The sequence below is a fragment of the Oncorhynchus mykiss genome, unplaced genomic scaffold (assembly GCF_013265735.2).
Source record: "Oncorhynchus mykiss isolate Arlee unplaced genomic scaffold, USDA_OmykA_1.1 un_scaffold_140, whole genome shotgun sequence".
Classification (NCBI taxonomy): domain Eukaryota; kingdom Metazoa; phylum Chordata; class Actinopteri; order Salmoniformes; family Salmonidae; genus Oncorhynchus; species Oncorhynchus mykiss.
The window spans coordinates 986,248-1,004,599 of record NW_023493664.1 but is presented as its reverse complement, the minus strand read 5'-3'; the positions used below and the strand labels follow the sequence as shown (position 1 = coordinate 1,004,599).

The window sequence follows — 18,352 nt, the reverse complement described above, 5'->3', positions numbered from 1 at the left end:
CTCTCTCTCTCTCTCTCTCTCTCTCTCTCCCTCTCTCTCTCTCTCTCTTTCCCTCTCTCTCTTTCCCTCTCTCTCTCTCTCTCTTTCCCCCTCTCACCCTCTCTCTCTTTCCCTCTCCCTCTCTCGCTCTCTCTCTCTCTCTCTCCTCTCTTTCTCTCTCCTCTATCTCCCCCCCCCTCTCTCTCTCTCTCCCTCTCTCTCTCCCTCCTCTCTTTCTCTTTCCCTCTCTCTCCCTCCTCTCTCTCTCTCTCTCTCCCTCCTCTCTTTCCCTCTCTCTCCCTCCTCTCTCTCTCTCCGTCTCTCCCTCCCTCCTCTCAATTTCAATTAAATTCAATTCAAGGGGCTTTATTGTCATGGTAAACATCTGTTAACATTGCCAAAGCAAGTGAGGTAGATAATATACAAAAGTTAAATAAACAATCAAAATGAACAGTAAACATTACACATACAGAAGTTCCAAAAGTTCCTAAAGAATAAAGACATTTCCATATTATATATATATTATATATATATATATATACAGGGTTGTAACGATGTACAAATGGTTAAAGTACAAAAGGGAAAATAAAAACATGTAAATATGGGTCACACATCTTGCTGCTGTGATGCTACAATGTGGTATTTCACCCAGTAGATATTGGTTTGTTTTTTCATTCTTTGTGGGTCTGCCTACGGAGGCCTTTCTCAATAGCAAGGCTATGCTCACTGGGTCTGTACATAGTCAAAGCTTTCCTTCAGTTTGGGTCAGTCTCTCTCTCTCTCTCTGTGAGATAGATGAGAGCAGACAGAGAGGATTTAATGGAGAGGGATCCTGGGAAGGGTTAGGAGGGGAGGGGAGAGGGGAAAAGGAGGGAAGAAGAGGAGGGGAGAAGAGGAGGGGAGAAGAGGGGAGGAGGGGAAGAGAAGAGGGGAGGAGAGGGGGGGAGGAGGGGAGGAGAAGAGAAGAGGGGAGGAGAGGGGAGGAAGGGAAGGGGAGAGGAGAGGAGAGGAGAGGAGAGGAGAGGAGAGGAGAGGAGAGGAGAGGAGAGGAGAGGAGAGGAGAGGAGAGGAGGGGAGGGGAGGGGGGGGGGGGGGGGAGAGTTGAGGAGGGGAGGAGGTGAGGAGTTTGTGATGACACTGTGTGACCTTTTTAGTGATTCCCAAAGCGACAGGAATAAATATTGATGCAGAGTTCTGTATGTGATCAATAAATGATCAGACTTAGACATTTAATGAACTACCAGGACAACAATTTACACACCCTCTCTCTGTTTCTCTCTCCTCCCTCTCTTTCTCTCTCCTCTCTCTGTTTCTCTCTCCTTCCTCTCTTTCTCTCCTGTCTCCCCCCTCTCTCTCTTTCTCTAAAGGGGAGTCAAGCTGAGGACACGGGTCTCTATGACAACCTGCTAGCTCAGGATGTGTCATAGGAACTTGATTATCTAGATTACATTAGTGTGTGTTGTGTGTGTGTTGTGTTGTGTGACTGTCTCCAGGGAACATAATGTGTCTGCTGCTGTAGAAGAGTAGAAACAGGAAGCTGTATTTGATTTAAAGCAGATTTTAGTAACTGCGAATCTAGTTATTATATATTAACACTGTAATATACACACTGTCCTTGTTGACGGCGGTTCAGCCTTATCATTGACCCACTCGTGTCATGTGGAGACATAATATGTTACGTCTGACCGTGACGATTATACTGGCCAGATGTAGCTGACTGACTGAAACCGGTGAACCGACAACTTCTTATTCATACCAATATAATACACTAGGATGACGCAAGTCAGGTGATTTCCCATTTAAGGAGCTGTATAACGGTGTTTGAGGTCGAGCGACAGCAGCGTCAAGCCAGCGGCGGTGGACGTTTCTCCGCCTGAAGCAGCACCGGGAGAGCAGGACGGGAGCCGCGATCCGGCAGCGGGAGTTCCCTTCTGATGGAGGCGGTTAACGGACAGGAGACAGCAGCACCGAGAGCATCGACCCGGGAGACCACGGGAGAATAAAGACGGTTCCGTTGTCCTAGGAATAGAGGCTCAGACGGCGTCGTAAGGAAAGGTGATGAGGGCTGGAGGAAAGGATGGATGGAGAACCTGTTGTTTGTTCGGTGTGTTTGAGAGAAACGGGTGGAGGGCTACAACGGAGCTGCAATACCTGATTGTGTTCACGTATCTGGTTCCTTTATATGAATAACTAACATAATAAAAACGAGATGGGTGGACTGCTGCTTCTAAAATGAATATTATTCATTTTTATAGTCTATATTTATTGTAATTAAATCGGAGTCTAGACAGTTAGTTTTTCCTCCCCGTGTTTTTCGTCGTAACGTCATCAGACGGACATAGAGCTCAAGGCGAGGCTACTGAAACAGGAATATCTGCAAACACAAGGATTAGGCCAATTATTTGTTAAATAGGCCGATACAAATAGACTATTAGTTGATTTAATCTGTCAGCCAATATGCTTGTTTTTTTCGCTACAGAATAAAACCAACTTTACTCTTCACTTTCACATGGCATTAGAGGAACATGTCTGTTTTTCTTGACCGATGGGCCGTTGTTGAATGTGTAACGCTGTACGAGTCTGTTTGGTTCATGTTTCAATCACTTTATGTCGGTTCCTTTCATTCTGCTTCTGACTAAGAGTCTGTGAGCGCCACCTAGTGGTTGGAACTGTAATCACACCCAACTGTTTTCTAGCGGTCAGTGGACGAGAGAGAGCGCATCATTATGATATGAGGCCTTCAGCTGCCTGCTTGCCTGCCTGCCTGCTTGCCTGCCTGCCTGCCTGTCTGTCTGTGTGAATAACGTGTTGTATAAGGTCTAAAGCATACAGAGGGCTTGTCCATTCCTTCAGCACTCAGCACACACCACTGTTATAGTCTGTTGTAGGGAGATGAACTGTGTTGACAGAAAAGACTAGAGGCTGGTGGTGGGGTTGGTTACAGATGTGTGTATTTAGTATTTACCGAGAGAGAAGGGGGGGGGGGGGAGTCTGCGTTTGTGTCTGTTTGCTGTCCTATGTTTTGACAGTCAAAAAAGGGATATCAGCTTGGAGGTCTAACACCTGTCTATCATGTTGTTCTGTTGTCTCCTCCTACAGGTCACCATCACCCCAAAGCCTCCTGCCTCTCCACTGTTAGCTCTGTGTGTGTCTTGGAGGGAAGGTTGTGTAGCCTCCTCTCCTCTCCTCTCCTCTCCTCTCCTCTCCTCTCCTCTCCTCTCCTCTCCTCTCCTCTCCTCTCCTCTCCTCTCCTCTCCTCTCCTCTCCTCTCCAGGTGTGTGTAGCGTGTGTTTTGCAAGAAGAGTGTTAGGAGTGTGTATTCCTTTGCGTGTGTGTGTGTAGTGTACCATAATGAGTACAGCAGGAGTGGAGCGACGGAGGCCAACCCCAGCACAGACCCCTGAGGAGAGAGAGGGATGGGGCCAGACAGGGAGAGAGGAGAGAGAGGGATGGGGCCAGACAGGGAGAGAGGAGAGACAGGGATGGGACCAGACAGGGAGAGAGGAGAGAGAGGGATGGGGCCAGACAGGGAGAGAGGAGAGAGAGGGATGGGGCCAGACAGGGAGAGAGGAGAGAGAGGGATGGGACCAGACAGGGAGAGAGGAGAGAGAGGGGGGAGAGGGACGGGCAGGGAGGGCAGGGAGGGCAGGATGGAGGGAGGGCAGAGAAACCAGTGTAGTGCAGAGTTATAGCTTCGACTCGTACCAGCTGGAGGAAGAGGAGGGGACCAAGGGAACGCCGGAGAGAGGGGTGCTGGCCCTGTCAGAGCCGGGTGAGTCTCTCTGTGTGTGTTTGTGTGTGGTGGGTGCGTGGTGTGTGTGTGTGTGTGTGTTTGTGTGTGTTTGTGTGTTTGAGGGTGTGTGTGTGTTTGTGTGTTTGTGTGTGGCGGGTGTGTGGTGTGTGTGTGTGTGTGTGTGTGTGTGGAGGGTGTGTGGAGGGTGTGTTTTGTGTGTGTGTGTGTGTGTGTGTGTGTGTGTGTGTGGCGGGTGTGTGGTGTGTGTGTGCATGGAGGGTATGTGGAGGGTGTGTTGTGTGTGTGTGTTTGTGGAGGGTGTGTTGTGTGTGTGTGTGGAGGGTGTGTGGAGGGTGTGTTGTGTGTGTGTGTGTGTGTGTGGAGGGTGTGTGGAGGGTGTGTGTGTGTATTTTATTATAGAGTTCAGTCCATAACTGGGGTGTTCTAGGGACAAGGGCCTCAGTATAACTGGGGTGTCCTAGGGACAGAGTCTGAAGGGCCTCAGTATAACTGGGGTGTCCTAGGGACAGGGGCCTCAGTATAACTGGGGTGTCCTAGGGACAGTGGCCTCAGTATAACTGGGGTGTCCTAGGGACAGAGTCTGAAGGGCCTCAGTATAACTGGGGTGTCCTAGGGACAGGGGCCTCAGTATAACTGGGGTGTCCTAGGGACAGTGGCCTCAGTATAACTGGGGTGTCCTAGGGACAGAGTCTGAAGGGCCTCAGTATAACTGGGGTGACCTAGGGTCAGGGGCCTCAGTATAACTGGGGTGTCCTAGGGACAGAGTCTGAAGGGCCTCAGTATAACTGGGGTGTCCTAGGGACAGTGGCCTCAGTATAACTGGGGTGTCCTAGGGACAGAGTCTGAAGGGCCTCAGTATAACTGGGGTGACCTAGGGTCAGGGGCCTCAGTATAACTGGGGTGTCCTAGGGACAGAGTCTGAAGGGCCTCAGTATAACTGGGGTGTCCTAGGGACAGGGGCCTCAGTATAACTTGGGTGTCCTACGGACAGAGTCTGAAGGGCCTCAGTTAACTGGGGTGTCCTAGGGACAGAGTCTGAAGGGCCTCAGTATAACTGGGGTGTCAGTATAACTGTTGGAGCTAGAAACACAAGCATTATATATTACTGTACTGTTGGAGCTAGAAACACAAGCATTAGATATTACTGTACTGATGGAGCTAGAAACACAAGCATTTAGTTAGATATTACTGTTGGAGCTAGAAACACAAGCATTATATATTACTGTACTGTTGGAGCTAGAAACACAAGCATTAGATATTACTGTTGGAGCTAGAAACACAAGCATTAGATATTACTGTACTGTTGGAGCTAGAAACACAAGCATTAGATATTACTGTACTGATGGAGCTAGAAACACAAGCATTAGATATTACTGTACTGATGGAGCTAGAAACACAAGCATTTAGTTAGATATTACTGTACTGTTGGAGCTAGAAACACAATCATTAGATATTACTGCACTGTTGGAGCTAGAAACACAAGCATTAGATATTACTGTACTGTTGGAGCTAGAAACACAAGCATTATATATTACTGTACTGTTGGAGCTAGAAACACAAGCATTATATATTACTGTACTGTTGGAGCTAGGAACACAAGCATTATATATTACTGCACTGTTGGAGCTAGAAACACAAGCATTATGTATTACTGTACTGTTGGAGCTAGAAACACAATCATTAGATATTACTATACTGTTGGAGCTAGAAACACAAGCATTAGATATTACTGCACTGTTGGAGCTAGAAACACAAGCATTTAGTTAGATATTACTGTACTGTTGGAGCTAGAAACACAAGCATTAGATATTACTGTACTGTTGGAGCTAGAAACACAAGCATTAGATATTACTGCACTGTTGGAGCTAGAAACACAAGCATTTAGTTAGATATTACTGTACTGTTGGAGCTAGAAACACAAGCATTAGATATTACTGTACTGTTGGAGCTAGAAACACAAGCATTTAGTTAGATATTACTGTACTGTTGGAGTTGGAAACATAAGCATTTAGTTAGATATTACTGTACTGTTGGAGTTGGAAACATAAGCATTATATATTACTGACTGTTGGAGCTAGAAACACAAGCATTTAGTTAGATATTACTGTACTGTTGGAGCTAGAAACACAAGCATTATATATTACTGTACTGTTGGAGCTAGGAACACAAGCATTATATATTACTGTACTGTTGGAGCTAGAAACACAAGCATTATATATTACTGTACTGTTGGAGCTAGAAACACAAGCATTATATATTACTGTACTGATGGAGCTAGAAACACAAGCATTATATATTACTGTACTGTTGGAGCTAGAAACACAAGCATTATATATTACTGTACTGTTGGAGCTAGAAACACAAGCATTATATATTACTGTACTGTTGGAGCTAGAAACACAAGCATTATATATTACTGTACTGTTGGAGCTAGAAACACAAGCATTTGATATTACTGTACTGTTGGAGCTAGGAACACAAGCATTATATATTACTGTACTGTTGGAGCTAGAAACACAAGCATTATATATTACTGTACTGTTGGAGCTAGAAACACAAGCATTATATATTACTGTACTGATGGAGCTAGAAACACAAGCATTATATATTACTGTACTGTTGGAGCTAGAAACACAAGCATTATATATTACTGTACTGTTGGAGCTAGAAACACAAGCATTATATATTACTGTACTGTTGGAGCTAGGAACACAAGCATTATATATTACTGTACTGTTGGAGCTAGAAACACAAGCATTTGATATTACTGTACTGTTGGAGCTAGAAACACAAGCATTTAGTTATATATTACTGTACTGTTGGAGCTAGAAACACAATCATTATATATTACTGTACTGTTGGAGCTAGGAACACAAGCATTTGATATTACTGTACTGTTGGAGCTAGAAACACAAGCATTTAGTTATATATTACTGTACTGTTGGAGCTAGAAACACTTCCTCTCTCCCCCTCTCTCCCCCTCTCTCTCTCCCCCTCTCTCCCACTCTCTCTCTGTATCTCTCCCCCTCTTCCTCTCTCCCCCCTCTTCCTCTCTCCCACTCTCTCTCTGTATCTCTCCCACCTCTTCCTCTCTCCCCCCTCTTCCTCTCTCCCCCTCTTCCTCTCTCCCCCTCTTCCTCTCTCCCCCCTCTTCCTATCTCCCCCCTCTTCCTCTCTCCCCCCCCCTTCCTCTCTCCCCCTCTCTCTCTCTCCCCCCCCCTCTCTCTCTCCCTCCTCTTCCTCTCTCTCCGCCAGCCTTTGAGGAGCCAGTCCCTGATGACCGTTACCATGGTATCTACTTTGCGATGCTATTGGCTGGCGTGGGCTTCCTGCTTCCCTACAACAGCTTCATCACCGACGTGGATTACCTTCACCACAAGTTCCAGGGTACCACACACACCCACACACACACACACACACACACACACACACACACACACACACACACAGACACACACACACACACACACACACACACACACACAGAGACACACACACACACACACACACACACACACACACACACACACACACACACACACACACACACACACACACACACACACACACACACACACACACCCACACACAGAGACACACACACACACACACAGAGACACACACACACACAGAGACACACACACACACACACACACACACACACACACACACACACACACAGAGAGACGACCCCAGTGTTATAATGCTGTTGTAGAGACACCAGACGACCCCAGTGTTATAATGCTGTTGTAGAGACAGCAGTCTGGATCACCAGATGACCCCAGTGTTATAATGCTGTTGTAGAGACAGCAGTCTGGACCACCAGACGACCCCAGTGTTATAATGCTGTTGTAGAGACAGCAGTCTGGACCACAAGACGACCCCAGTGTTATAATGCTGTTGTAGAGACAGCAGTCTGGACCACCAGACGACCCCAGTGTTATAATGCTGTTGTAGAGACAGCAGTCTGGATCACCAGACGACCCCAGTGTTATAATGCTGTTGTAGAGACAGCAGTCTGGACCACCAGACGACCCCAGTGTTATAATGCTGTTGTAGAGACAGCAGTCTGGACCACCAGACGACCCCAGTGTTATAATGCTGTTGTAGAGACAGCAGTCTGGACCACCAGACGACCCCAGTGTTATAATGCTGTTGTAGAGACAGCAGTCTGGACCACCAGATGACCCCAGTGTTATAATGCTGTTGTAGAGACAGCAGTCTGGACCACCAGACGACCCCAGTGTTATAATGCTGTTGTAGAGACAGCAGTCTGGATCACCAGACGACCCCAGTGTTATAATGCTGTTGTAGAGACAGCAGTCTGGACCACCAGACGACCCCAGTGTTATAATGCTGTTGTAGAGACAGCAGTCTGGATCACCAGACGACCCCAGTGTTATAATGCTGTTGTAGAGACAGCAGTCTGGACCACCAGACGACCCCAGTGTTATAATGCTGTTGTAGAGACAGCAGTCTGGACCACCAGACGACCCCAGTGTTATAATGCAGTTGTAGAGACAGCAGTCTGGACCACCAGACGACCCCAGTGTTATAATGCTGTTGTAGAGACAGCAGTCTGGACCACCAGATGACCCCAGTGTTATAATTCTGGTTGTGTTGTTCTGGTCTTCCATGGGTGGTGTAATGTGCTTTTCTCCCACTTTCTCTCTCTGTGTGTGTGTGTGTGTGTGTGTGTGTGTGTGTGTGTGTGTGTGTGTGTGTGTGTGTGTGTAGGATCCTCCATAGTATTTGATATGAGTCTGGTGTATATCGTGGTGGCTCTGGTCGCAGTCATACTAAACAACATCCTGGTGGAGAGAATCAGTCTACACACACGAATCACCGTGGGTGAGTTACCTGTTATTACCACACAGTAAACCAACCCTCCTCCTCCCCCACCAGGTTACCTGTTATTACCACACAGTAAACCAACCCTCCTCCCCCACCAGGTTACCTGTTATTACCACACAGTAAACCAACCCTCCTCCTCCCCCACCAGGTTACCTGTTATTACCACACAGTAAACCAACCCTCCTCCTCCCCCACCAGGTTACCTGTTATTACCACACAGTAAACCAACCCTCCTCCCCCACCAGGTTACCTGTTATTACCACAAAGTAAACCAACCCTCCTCCCCCACCAGGTTACCTGTTATTACCACACAGTAAACCAACCCTCCTCCCCCACCAGGTTACCTGTTATTACCACACAGTAAACCAACCCTCCCACCAGGTTACCTGTTATTACCACAAAGTAAACCAACCCTCCTCCCCCACCAGGTTACCTGTTATTACCACACAGTAAACCAACCCTCCTCCCCCACCAGGTTACCTGTTTGCTCTGAGTCCGCTGGTGTTCGTCAGCGTGTTTGATGTGTGGTTGGAATCCTTCACCACCAGACAGGCTTACATCGTCAACCTCTTCTCTGTTGGGGTGGTCGCCTTCGGATGTACAGGTACCACCCTTCCCTTCCCCTGTCCGTTGCCTTCGGATGTACAGGTACCACCCTTCCCTTCCCCTGTCTGTTGCCTTCGGATGTACAGGTACCACCCTTCCCTTCCCTTCCCCTGTCTGTTGCCTTCAGATGTACAGGTACCACCCAAACACCCTTCCCTTCCCCTGTCCGTTGCCTTCGGATGTACAGGTACCACCCAAACACCCTTCCCTTCCCCTGTCTGGAAATATTTAAATTGACAATGTACTTTATGATATGATAATAAGGTATTCAGTACTAGTGACTACCGATTATTTAACCTTAGTTTAGTCAACTGAGTGGTACATGTGACATCCTGGTTATTTAACCTTAGTTTAGTCAACTGAGTGGTACATGTGACATCCTGGTTATTTAACCTTAGTTTAGTCAACTGAGTGGTACATGTGACATCCTGGTTATTTAACCTTAGTTTAGTCAACTGAGTGGTACATGTGACATCCTGGTTATTTAACCGTAGTTTAGTCAACTGAGTGGTACATGTGACATCCTGGTTATTTAACTCCCTGCTCTCTGTCTCACACTGCACCTTAGCTAAGGAGGCTCTTATAGCCCTGGGGGAGGAGGCTCTTATAGCCCTGGGGGAGGAGGCTCTTATAGCCCTGGGGGAGGAGGCTCTTATAGCCCTGGGGGAGGAGGCTCTTATAGCCTTGGGGGAGGAAAACGGTTAACAAAAACGGTTGCTACGGCTAACAAAAACGGTTGCTATGGCTAACGGTTGCTATGGCTAACAAAAGCGGTTGCTATGGCTAACGGTTGCTATGGCTAACAAAAACGGTTGCTATGGCTAACGGTTGCTATGGCTAACAAAAACGGTTGCTATGGCTAACGGTTGCTATGGCTAACAAAAACGGTTGCTACGGCTAACAAAAACGGTTGCTATGGCTAACGGTTGCTATGGCTAACAAAAACGGTTGCTATGGCTAACGGTTGCTATGGCTAACAAAAACGGTTGCTACGGCTAACGGTTGCTATGCAAGCTAAGGTCTTCTCGCTCAGCCAGCCAACTGAAGCCACAAACTCTTACATCTGAAAAGGGCCACAAACGCTTCACGTCTTAATCTGTTTTCATAGCTTCTCTATTGACGTTTCATTTCAATCCATTATAATAATAATTGGTGCATGATTTTGCCTCTGGGTCCGAAAAGTTTACGTCTCGTCGGTGCACAGAATCCTCTGTACAGGGGGGTGAGATGGCATTTTCAAAAGTGATAAACTTTAGAATACCAGTGTGAATCCTTATCCCAGGGCTTTAGAATACCAGTGTTAATCCTTATCCCAGGGCTTTAGAATACCAATGTGAATCCTTATCCCAGGGCTTTAGAATACCAATGTGAATCCTTAGCCACAGGGCTTTTGAATACCAGTGTGAATCCTTATCCCATGGCTATAGAATACCAGTGTGAATCCTTAGCCCAGGGCTTTAGAATACCAGTGTGAATCCTTAGCCCGGGGCTTTAGAATACCAGTGTGAATCCTTATCCCAGGGCTTTAGAATACCAATGTGAATCCTTAGCCCAGGGCTTTGGAATAACAGTGTGAATCCTTATCCCAGGGCTTTAGAATACCAGTGTGAATCCTTATCCCAGGGCTTTAGAATACCAGTGTGAATACTTATCCCAGGGCTTTAGAATACCAGTGTGAATCCTTAGCCCAGGGCTTTAGAATACCAGTGTGAATCCTTATCCCAGGGCTTTAGAATACCAGTGTGAATACTTATCCCAGGGCTTTAGAATACCAGTGTGAATCCTTAGCCAAGGGCTTTAGAATACAAGTGTGAATCCTTATCCCAGGGCTTTAGAATACCAGTGTGAATCCTTAGCCAAGGGCTTTAGAATACCAGTGTGAATACTTATCCCAGGGCTTTAGAATACCAGTGTGAATACTTATCCCAGGGCTTTAGAATACCAGTGTGAATCCTTAGCCAAGGGCTTTAGAATACAAGTGTGAATCCTTATCCCAGGGCTTTAGAATACCAGTGTGAATCCTTAGCCAAGGGCTTTAGAATACCAGTGTGAATACTTATCCCAGGGCTTTAGAATACCAGTGTGAATCCTTAGCCCAGGATTTTGGAATACCAGTGTGAATCCTTAGCCCAGGACTTTAGAATATCAGTGTGAATCCTTAGCCCAGGACTTTAGAATACCAGTGTGAATCTTTAGCCCCAGGGCTTTAGAATACCAGTGTGAATCCTTAGCCCCAGGGCTTTAGAATACCAGTGTGAATCCTTAGCCCCAGGGCTTTAGAATACCAGCGTGAATCCTTATCCCCGGGCTTTAGAATACCAATGTGAATCCTTAGCCCAGGACTTTAGAATACCAGTGTGAATCCTTATCCCAGGGCTTTAGAATACCAGTGTGAATCCTTATCCCAGGGCTTTAGAATACCAGCGTGAATCCTTAGCCCGGGTCTAAAGCTTAGCCCGGGGCTACGAACAATGCAGTGTGAAAAGGCCTTTTGTGTTTGCATTTGTCCTCCCTCAGTGCAGCAGTCCAGTTTCTATGGTTACATGGGGATGCTGCCCAAGAGATACACACAGGGGGTGATGACTGGAGAAAGTAAGAGCTGTCATCTTCGCTATATTACTGTATATTCTATACATCTTCATTATATTACTGTATATTTTATACATCTTCATTATATTACTGTATATTCTATGCATCTTCATTATATTACTGTATATTCTATACATCTTCGTTATATTACTGTATATTCTATACATCTTCATTATATTACTGTATATTCTATACATCTTTGTTATATTACTGTATATTCTATACATCTTCATTATATTACTGTATATTGTATACATCTTCATTATATTACTGTATATTCTATACATCTTTGTTATATTACTGTATATTCTATACATCTTCATTATATTACTGTATATTCTATACATCTTTGTTATATTACTGTATATTCTATACATCTTCGTTATATTACTGTATATTCTATACCTCTTCGTTATATTACTGTATATTCTATACCTCTTCGTTATATTACTGTATATTGTATACATCTTCATTATATTACTGTATATTCTATACCTCTTCGTTATATTACTGTATATTCTATACCTCTTCGTTATATTACTCTATATTCTATACCTCTTCGTTATATTACTGTATATTCTATACCTCTTCGTTATATTACTGTATATTCTATACATCTCCATTATATTACTGTATATTCTATACATCTTCATTATATTCTATACATCTTCATTATATTACTGTATATTCTATACATCTCCATTATATTACTGTATATTCTAGACATCTCCATTATATTACTGTATATTCTATACCTCTTCGTTATATTACTGTATATTCTATACATCTTCATTATATTCTATACATCTTCATTATATTACTGTATATTCTATACATCTCCATTATATTACTGTATATTCTATACCTCTTCGTTATATTACTGTATATTCTATACATCTTTGTTATATTACTGTATATTCTATACCTCTTCGTTATATTACTGTATATTCTATACCTCTTCGTTATATTACTCTATATTCTATACATCTTCATTATATTACATACATCTTCATTATATTACTGTATATTCTCTACTTCTTCATTATATTACTGTATATTCTATACATCTTCATTATATTACTGTATGTTGTATGCATCTTCATTATATTACTGTATATTGTATGCATCTTCATTATATTACTGTATGTTGTATGCATCTGCATTATATTACTGTATATTCTATGCATCTTCATTATCTTACTGTATATTCTATACATCTTCATTATATTACTGTATATTCTATACATCTTCATTATATTACTGTATATTCTAGACATCTTCATTATATTCCATACATCTTCATTATATTACTGTATATTCTATACATATTTGTTATGTTACTGTATATTCTATACATCTTCATTATATTACTGTATATTCTATACATATTTGTTATGTTACTGTATATTCTATACGTCTTCATTATATTACTGTATATTCTATACATCTATAGGCTACACTTGTAGTCTATTGCCAGACCATTTGACAGAAAGGGAAATTATTGTAATCATAACACAGACAGTTTATTTATTTCAATAGATTTTTGCGTCATAGGCCTACCCATTGTAAATTACTTTTTTAGCACGGCTTAGAACGCTTCTCAACCAATCACAATGCTTGTCATATCTCTGAGTTGTATCTTCACTAATCCTCTCTCTCCACTCCTCCCTCTCTCCAGGTACAGCAGGTGTATTAATCTCTCTGAGTCATATCTTCACTAATCCTCTCCTCTCTCTCCTCTCCTCCCTCTCTCCAGGTACAGCAGGTGTAATCATCTCTCTGAGTCGTATCTTCACTAAACTCATGATCAGTAACGAGAGGATAAACACACTCATCTTCTTCCTGGTGTCCATCACCATGGAGATGCTCTGCTTCCTTCTCCACCTCATTGTCCGTCGCTCACGATTCGTCCGTTACTACACAGGCCCCACCCACCGGGGTCACAGCCTGGGGAAAGGTCATGACATCGGGTCGGAGGTCAGCGGGACAGGATACAGGGTTCACCACGACGTCACTACAGAGGAAGTAAGATTTGTAAGTCAGTCTAGACCTGGGGTGAGAGTGGTTCTATGGGATAATCAGGTAGAGTGGTGGGTAATCAGGTAGAGTGGTTCTATGGGATAATCAGGTAGAGTGGTTCTATGGGATAATCAGATAGAGGGGTGGATAATCAGGTAGAGTGGTTCTATGGGATAATCAGGTAGAGTGGTTCTATGGGATAATCAGTTAGAGTGGTTCTATGGGATAATCAGGTAGAGTGGTTCTATGGGATAATCAGATAGAGGGGTGGATAATCAGATAGAGGGGTGGATAATCAGGTAGAGTGGTTCTATGGGATAATCAGGTAGAGTGGTTCTATGGGATAATCAGTTAGAGTGGTTCTATGGGATAATCAGGTAGAGTGGTTCTATGGGAAAATCAGGTAGAGTGGTTCTATGGGATAATCAGGTAGAGTGGTGGATAATCAGGTAGAGTGGTTCTATGGGATAATCAGGTAGAGTGGTTCTATGGGATAATCAGGGAGAGTGATTCTATGGGATAATCAGGTAGAGTGGTGGGATAATCAGGTAGAGTGGTTCTATGGGATAATCAGGTAGAGTGGTTCTATGGGATAATCAGGTAGAGTGGTTCTATGGGATAATCAGATAGGGGGGTGGATAATCAGGTAGAGTGGTGGGATAATCAGGTAGAGTGGTTCTATGGGATAATCAGGTAGAGTGGTTCTATGGGATAATCAGGTAGAGTAGTGGGATAATCAGGTAGAGTGGTGGATAATCAGGTAGAGTGGTTCTATGGGATAATCAGGTAGAGTGGTTCTATGGGATAATCAGGTAGAGTGGTTCTATGGGATAATCAGGTAGAGTGGTTCTATGGGATAATCAGGTAGAGTGGTGGGATAATCAGGTAGAGTGGTGGATAATCAGGTAGAGTGGTTCTATGGGATAATCAGGTAGAGTGGTTCTATGGGATAATCAGGGAGAGTGGTTCTATGGGATAATCAGGTAGAGTAGTGGGATAATCAGGTAGAGTGGTGGGATAATCAGGTAGAGTGGTTCTATGGGATAATCAGGTAGAGTGATTCTATGGGATAATCAGGTAGAGTGGTTCTATGGGATAATCAGGTAGAGTGGTTCTATGGGATAATCAGGTAGAGTGGTGGATAATCAGGTAGAGTGGTTCTATGGGATAATCAGGTAGAGTGGTTCTATGGGATAATCAGGTAGAGTGGTTCTATGGGATAATCAGGGAGAGTGGTTCTATGGGATAATCAGGTAGAGTAGTGGGATAATCAGGTAGAGTGGTGGGATAATCAGGTAGAGTGGTTCTATGGGATAATCAGGGAGAGTGATTCTATGGGATAATCAGGTAGAGTGGTTCTATGGGATAATCAGGTAGAGTGGTTCTATGGGATAATCAGGTAGAGTGGTGGATAATCAGGTAGAGTGGTGGAGTAATCAGGTAGAGTGGTGGATAATCAGGTAGAGTGGTGGGATAATCAGGTAGAGTGGTTCTATGGGATAATCAGGGAGAGTGGTTCTATGGGATAATCAGGTAGAGTGGTGGATAATCAGGTAGAGTGGTGGAGTAATCAGGTAGAGTGGTGGATAATCAGGTAGAGTGGTGGGATAATCAGGTAGAGTGGTTCTATGGGATAATCAGGTAGAGTGGTTCTATGGGATAATCAGGTAGAGTGGTGGATAATCAGGTAGAGTGGTGGAGTAATCAGGTAGAGTGGTTCTATGGGATAATCAGGTAGAGTGGTTCTATGGGATAATCAGGTAGAGTGGTGGATAATCAGGTAGAGTGGTGGGATAATCAGGTAGAGTGGTTCTATGGGATAATCAGGTAGAGTGGTTCTATGGGATAATCTGGTAGAGTAGTGGGATAATCAGGTAGAGTAGTGGGATAATCAGGTAGAGTGGTGGATAATCAGGTAGAGTGGTGGGATAATCAGGTAGAGTGGTGGATAATCAGGTAGAGTGGTTCTATGGGATAATCAGGTAGAGTGGTTCTATGGGATAATCAGGTAGAGTGGTTCTATGGGATAATCAGGTAGAGTGGTGGGATAATCAGGAAGAGTGGGGGGGTAATCAGGTTTAGTGGTGGGATAATCAGGAAGAGTGGGGGGGTAATCAGGTTTAGTGGTGGATAATCAGGTAGAGTGATTATTCTGGCCTTGAGCCCTGCTGCAACTAATGGAGCAGAAAAGAGAGAGGGTGTGTCTCTATATTACTAATGGAATTTCGGCATATTGCCACATGCATCGCTGTGACTACATCTCCTACATACTGAAACAAGGTTACATCAACCTGCTGAACACATACACACACACACACACAAAGACCGTCATAGACGGTCATTTCCCTCTGTAAATCGTCCCAAAATATCTACGGGACCTGGTTGACCTGACACGTTGGGGTTCAGGTGATAGGCTGACCCTTGATTATTCACTCCAGAGGAAACCAGGAGAGGAGAGGAGACAAGGAGACAAGGAGGCTATGAAGTGTTTGTCTCATCTCAGGGTAACGGAGTGGTGGCGACGACGTCGCCATCTGATGACGTCACAGATGAGTTCACAGGAGGGACGTACGTTCGGTTTGGAGTTCCTAAAGACAAGATCCGGAGAAGCTGGCCTGGACTACGAGGTAACAACCACATCTATACCTGTCTGTCTGTCTGTCTGTCTGTCTGTCTGTCTGTCTGTCTGTCTGTCTGTCTGTCTGTCTGTCTGTCTGTCTGCATCACAGACTCAATCAGGGACATGTTGAAAATGTCAGTGAAGACACTTGCCAGTTGGTCAGCGCACGCTCGCAGTACACGTCCTGGTAATCCGTCTGGCCCCGCAGCCTTGCGTATGTTGAGCTGTTTAAAGGGCTTACTCACGTCGGCTACGGAGAGCGTGATCACACAGTCGTCCGGAACAGCTGCTGCTCTCATGCATGCCTCAGTGTTGCTTCCCTCGAAGCGAGTATATAAGTGATTTAGCTCGTCTGGGAGGCTTGTGTTGCTGGGCAGCTAGTGGCTGTGCTTCCCTTTGTAGTCTGTAATAGTTTGCAAGCCCTGCCACATAAGACGAGCGTCGGAGCCGGTGTAGTGCGATTCAATCTTAGCCTTTATTGACGCTTTGCTCATGGGAGTTTTTTTTATTTATTTGTATCAGCTGTGACCAAATGTTTTAATTTGGTTTGACATCATTTTGCTCAACTGAGTTTTGCATCTTTTGTACAGAGTTGTGTTTACTGTTTTGGGGGGAAAAAATGTGCTTAGCATTTGCATTGTGTGTGAAAAGAAAGAGAAATGACTTAGAGTTTATCACCAAGTAATACTGTAGTAGTGCTCAGTAAGGCTGTGATGGAGATCAGTTCCACCCCAGTTTCATTCAAAGTGTCTTAGCGATCTAGAGAAACTGTAATGTCGAATGAGTAGTGTGCTGGTAAACACAATATGATTCTACCCAATGTTTGTACACTACGGATACCAACAGCATTCCTCTTCCCTCGTTCCCCCTCTCTTCTCTTCTCACCCCCTCCTTTTTCCCTTCTCCCCACTCCTCCCCCTTCTCCCTCCTCCATCTCCTCCCCTCCCCAACTCCTCCTCTTCCCCTTCTCCCTCCTCCATCTCCTCCCCTCCCCAACTCCTCCTCTTCCCCTTCTCCCTCATCCCCTTCCACTCCCTTCTCCCCCTCCCTCTCCTCCCCTCCCCCTTCTCCACCCTCCCCCCTTCTCCCTTCTCCCCCTCCCTCTCCTCCCCTCCCCCTTCTCCACCCTCCCCCTTCTCCCTTCTCCCCCTCCATCTCCTCCCCCCTCCCTCTCCACTCCCTTCTCCCCCTCCTCCCCTCCCCCATCTCCACCCTCCCCCCTTCCTCCCTCCCCCCCCCTCATCCCCCTCCCTCCCCCTCCTCCCCCCTCCCTCCCTCCCCCCCCTTCTCCCCCTCCCTCCTCCTCTTCTCCCCCCTTCAGATATGTTTCTTCACAGGTACATCGTTGCCAGAGTGATCTGGGCCTACATGTTGTCTATAGCAGTGACCTATAGCATCACTCTGTGTCTGTTTCCTGGTCTGGAATCAGAGATACGCAACCCAACCCTGGGGGAGTGGCTACCTATACTCATCATGGCCACATTCAACATGGCCGACTTCGTAGGCAAGGTCAGTTTACTTGTCCAGTGTTCTCAAACCTCTCCTTGGGGACCCCCAGTGTTCCAAACCTCACCTTGGGGAGAAGGAGAGGTTTGGAACACTGGGGGTCCCTGAGGAGAGGTTTGGAACACTGGGGGTCCCCGAGGAGAGGTTTGGAACACTGGGGGTCCCTGAGGAGAGGTTTGGAACACTGGGGGTCCCCGAGGAGAGGTTTGGAACACTGGGGGTCCCTGAGGAGAGGTTTGGAACACTGGGGGTCCCTGAGGAGAGGTTTGGAACACTGGGGGTCCCCGAGGAGAGGTTTGGAACACTGGGGGTCCCTTAGGAGAGGTTTGGAACACTGGGGGTCCCTGAGGAGAGGTTTGGAACACTGGGGGTCCCTGAGGAGAGGTTTGAGAACACTGGGGTCCCTGAGGAGAGGTTTGGAACAC

At 45.4% G+C, this 18,352-nt stretch overlaps 1 protein-coding gene across 1 annotated transcript in view; it reads left to right on the top strand.

Moving 5' to 3' along the window:
• The first annotated feature begins 1,415 nt into the window (after positions 1-1,415).
• LOC110513313 (equilibrative nucleoside transporter 4) overlaps positions 1,416-18,352 on the top strand; it is a 29,444-nt gene continuing 12,507 nt past the window's right edge. The window contains exons 1-10 of the mRNA XM_036972330.1: positions 1,416-2,034; positions 3,079-3,395; positions 3,651-3,751; positions 6,989-7,120; positions 8,471-8,584; positions 9,063-9,191; positions 11,711-11,785; positions 13,539-13,807; positions 16,305-16,428; positions 17,743-17,930. Coding sequence (XP_036828225.1) covers positions 3,331-3,395; positions 3,651-3,751; positions 6,989-7,120; positions 8,471-8,584; positions 9,063-9,191; positions 11,711-11,785; positions 13,539-13,807; positions 16,305-16,428; positions 17,743-17,930 — 1,197 coding nt within the window. The 5' untranslated portion in view covers positions 1,416-2,034; positions 3,079-3,330. The remainder of the gene's footprint in view (positions 2,035-3,078; positions 3,396-3,650; positions 3,752-6,988; positions 7,121-8,470; positions 8,585-9,062; positions 9,192-11,710; positions 11,786-13,538; positions 13,808-16,304; positions 16,429-17,742; positions 17,931-18,352) is intronic.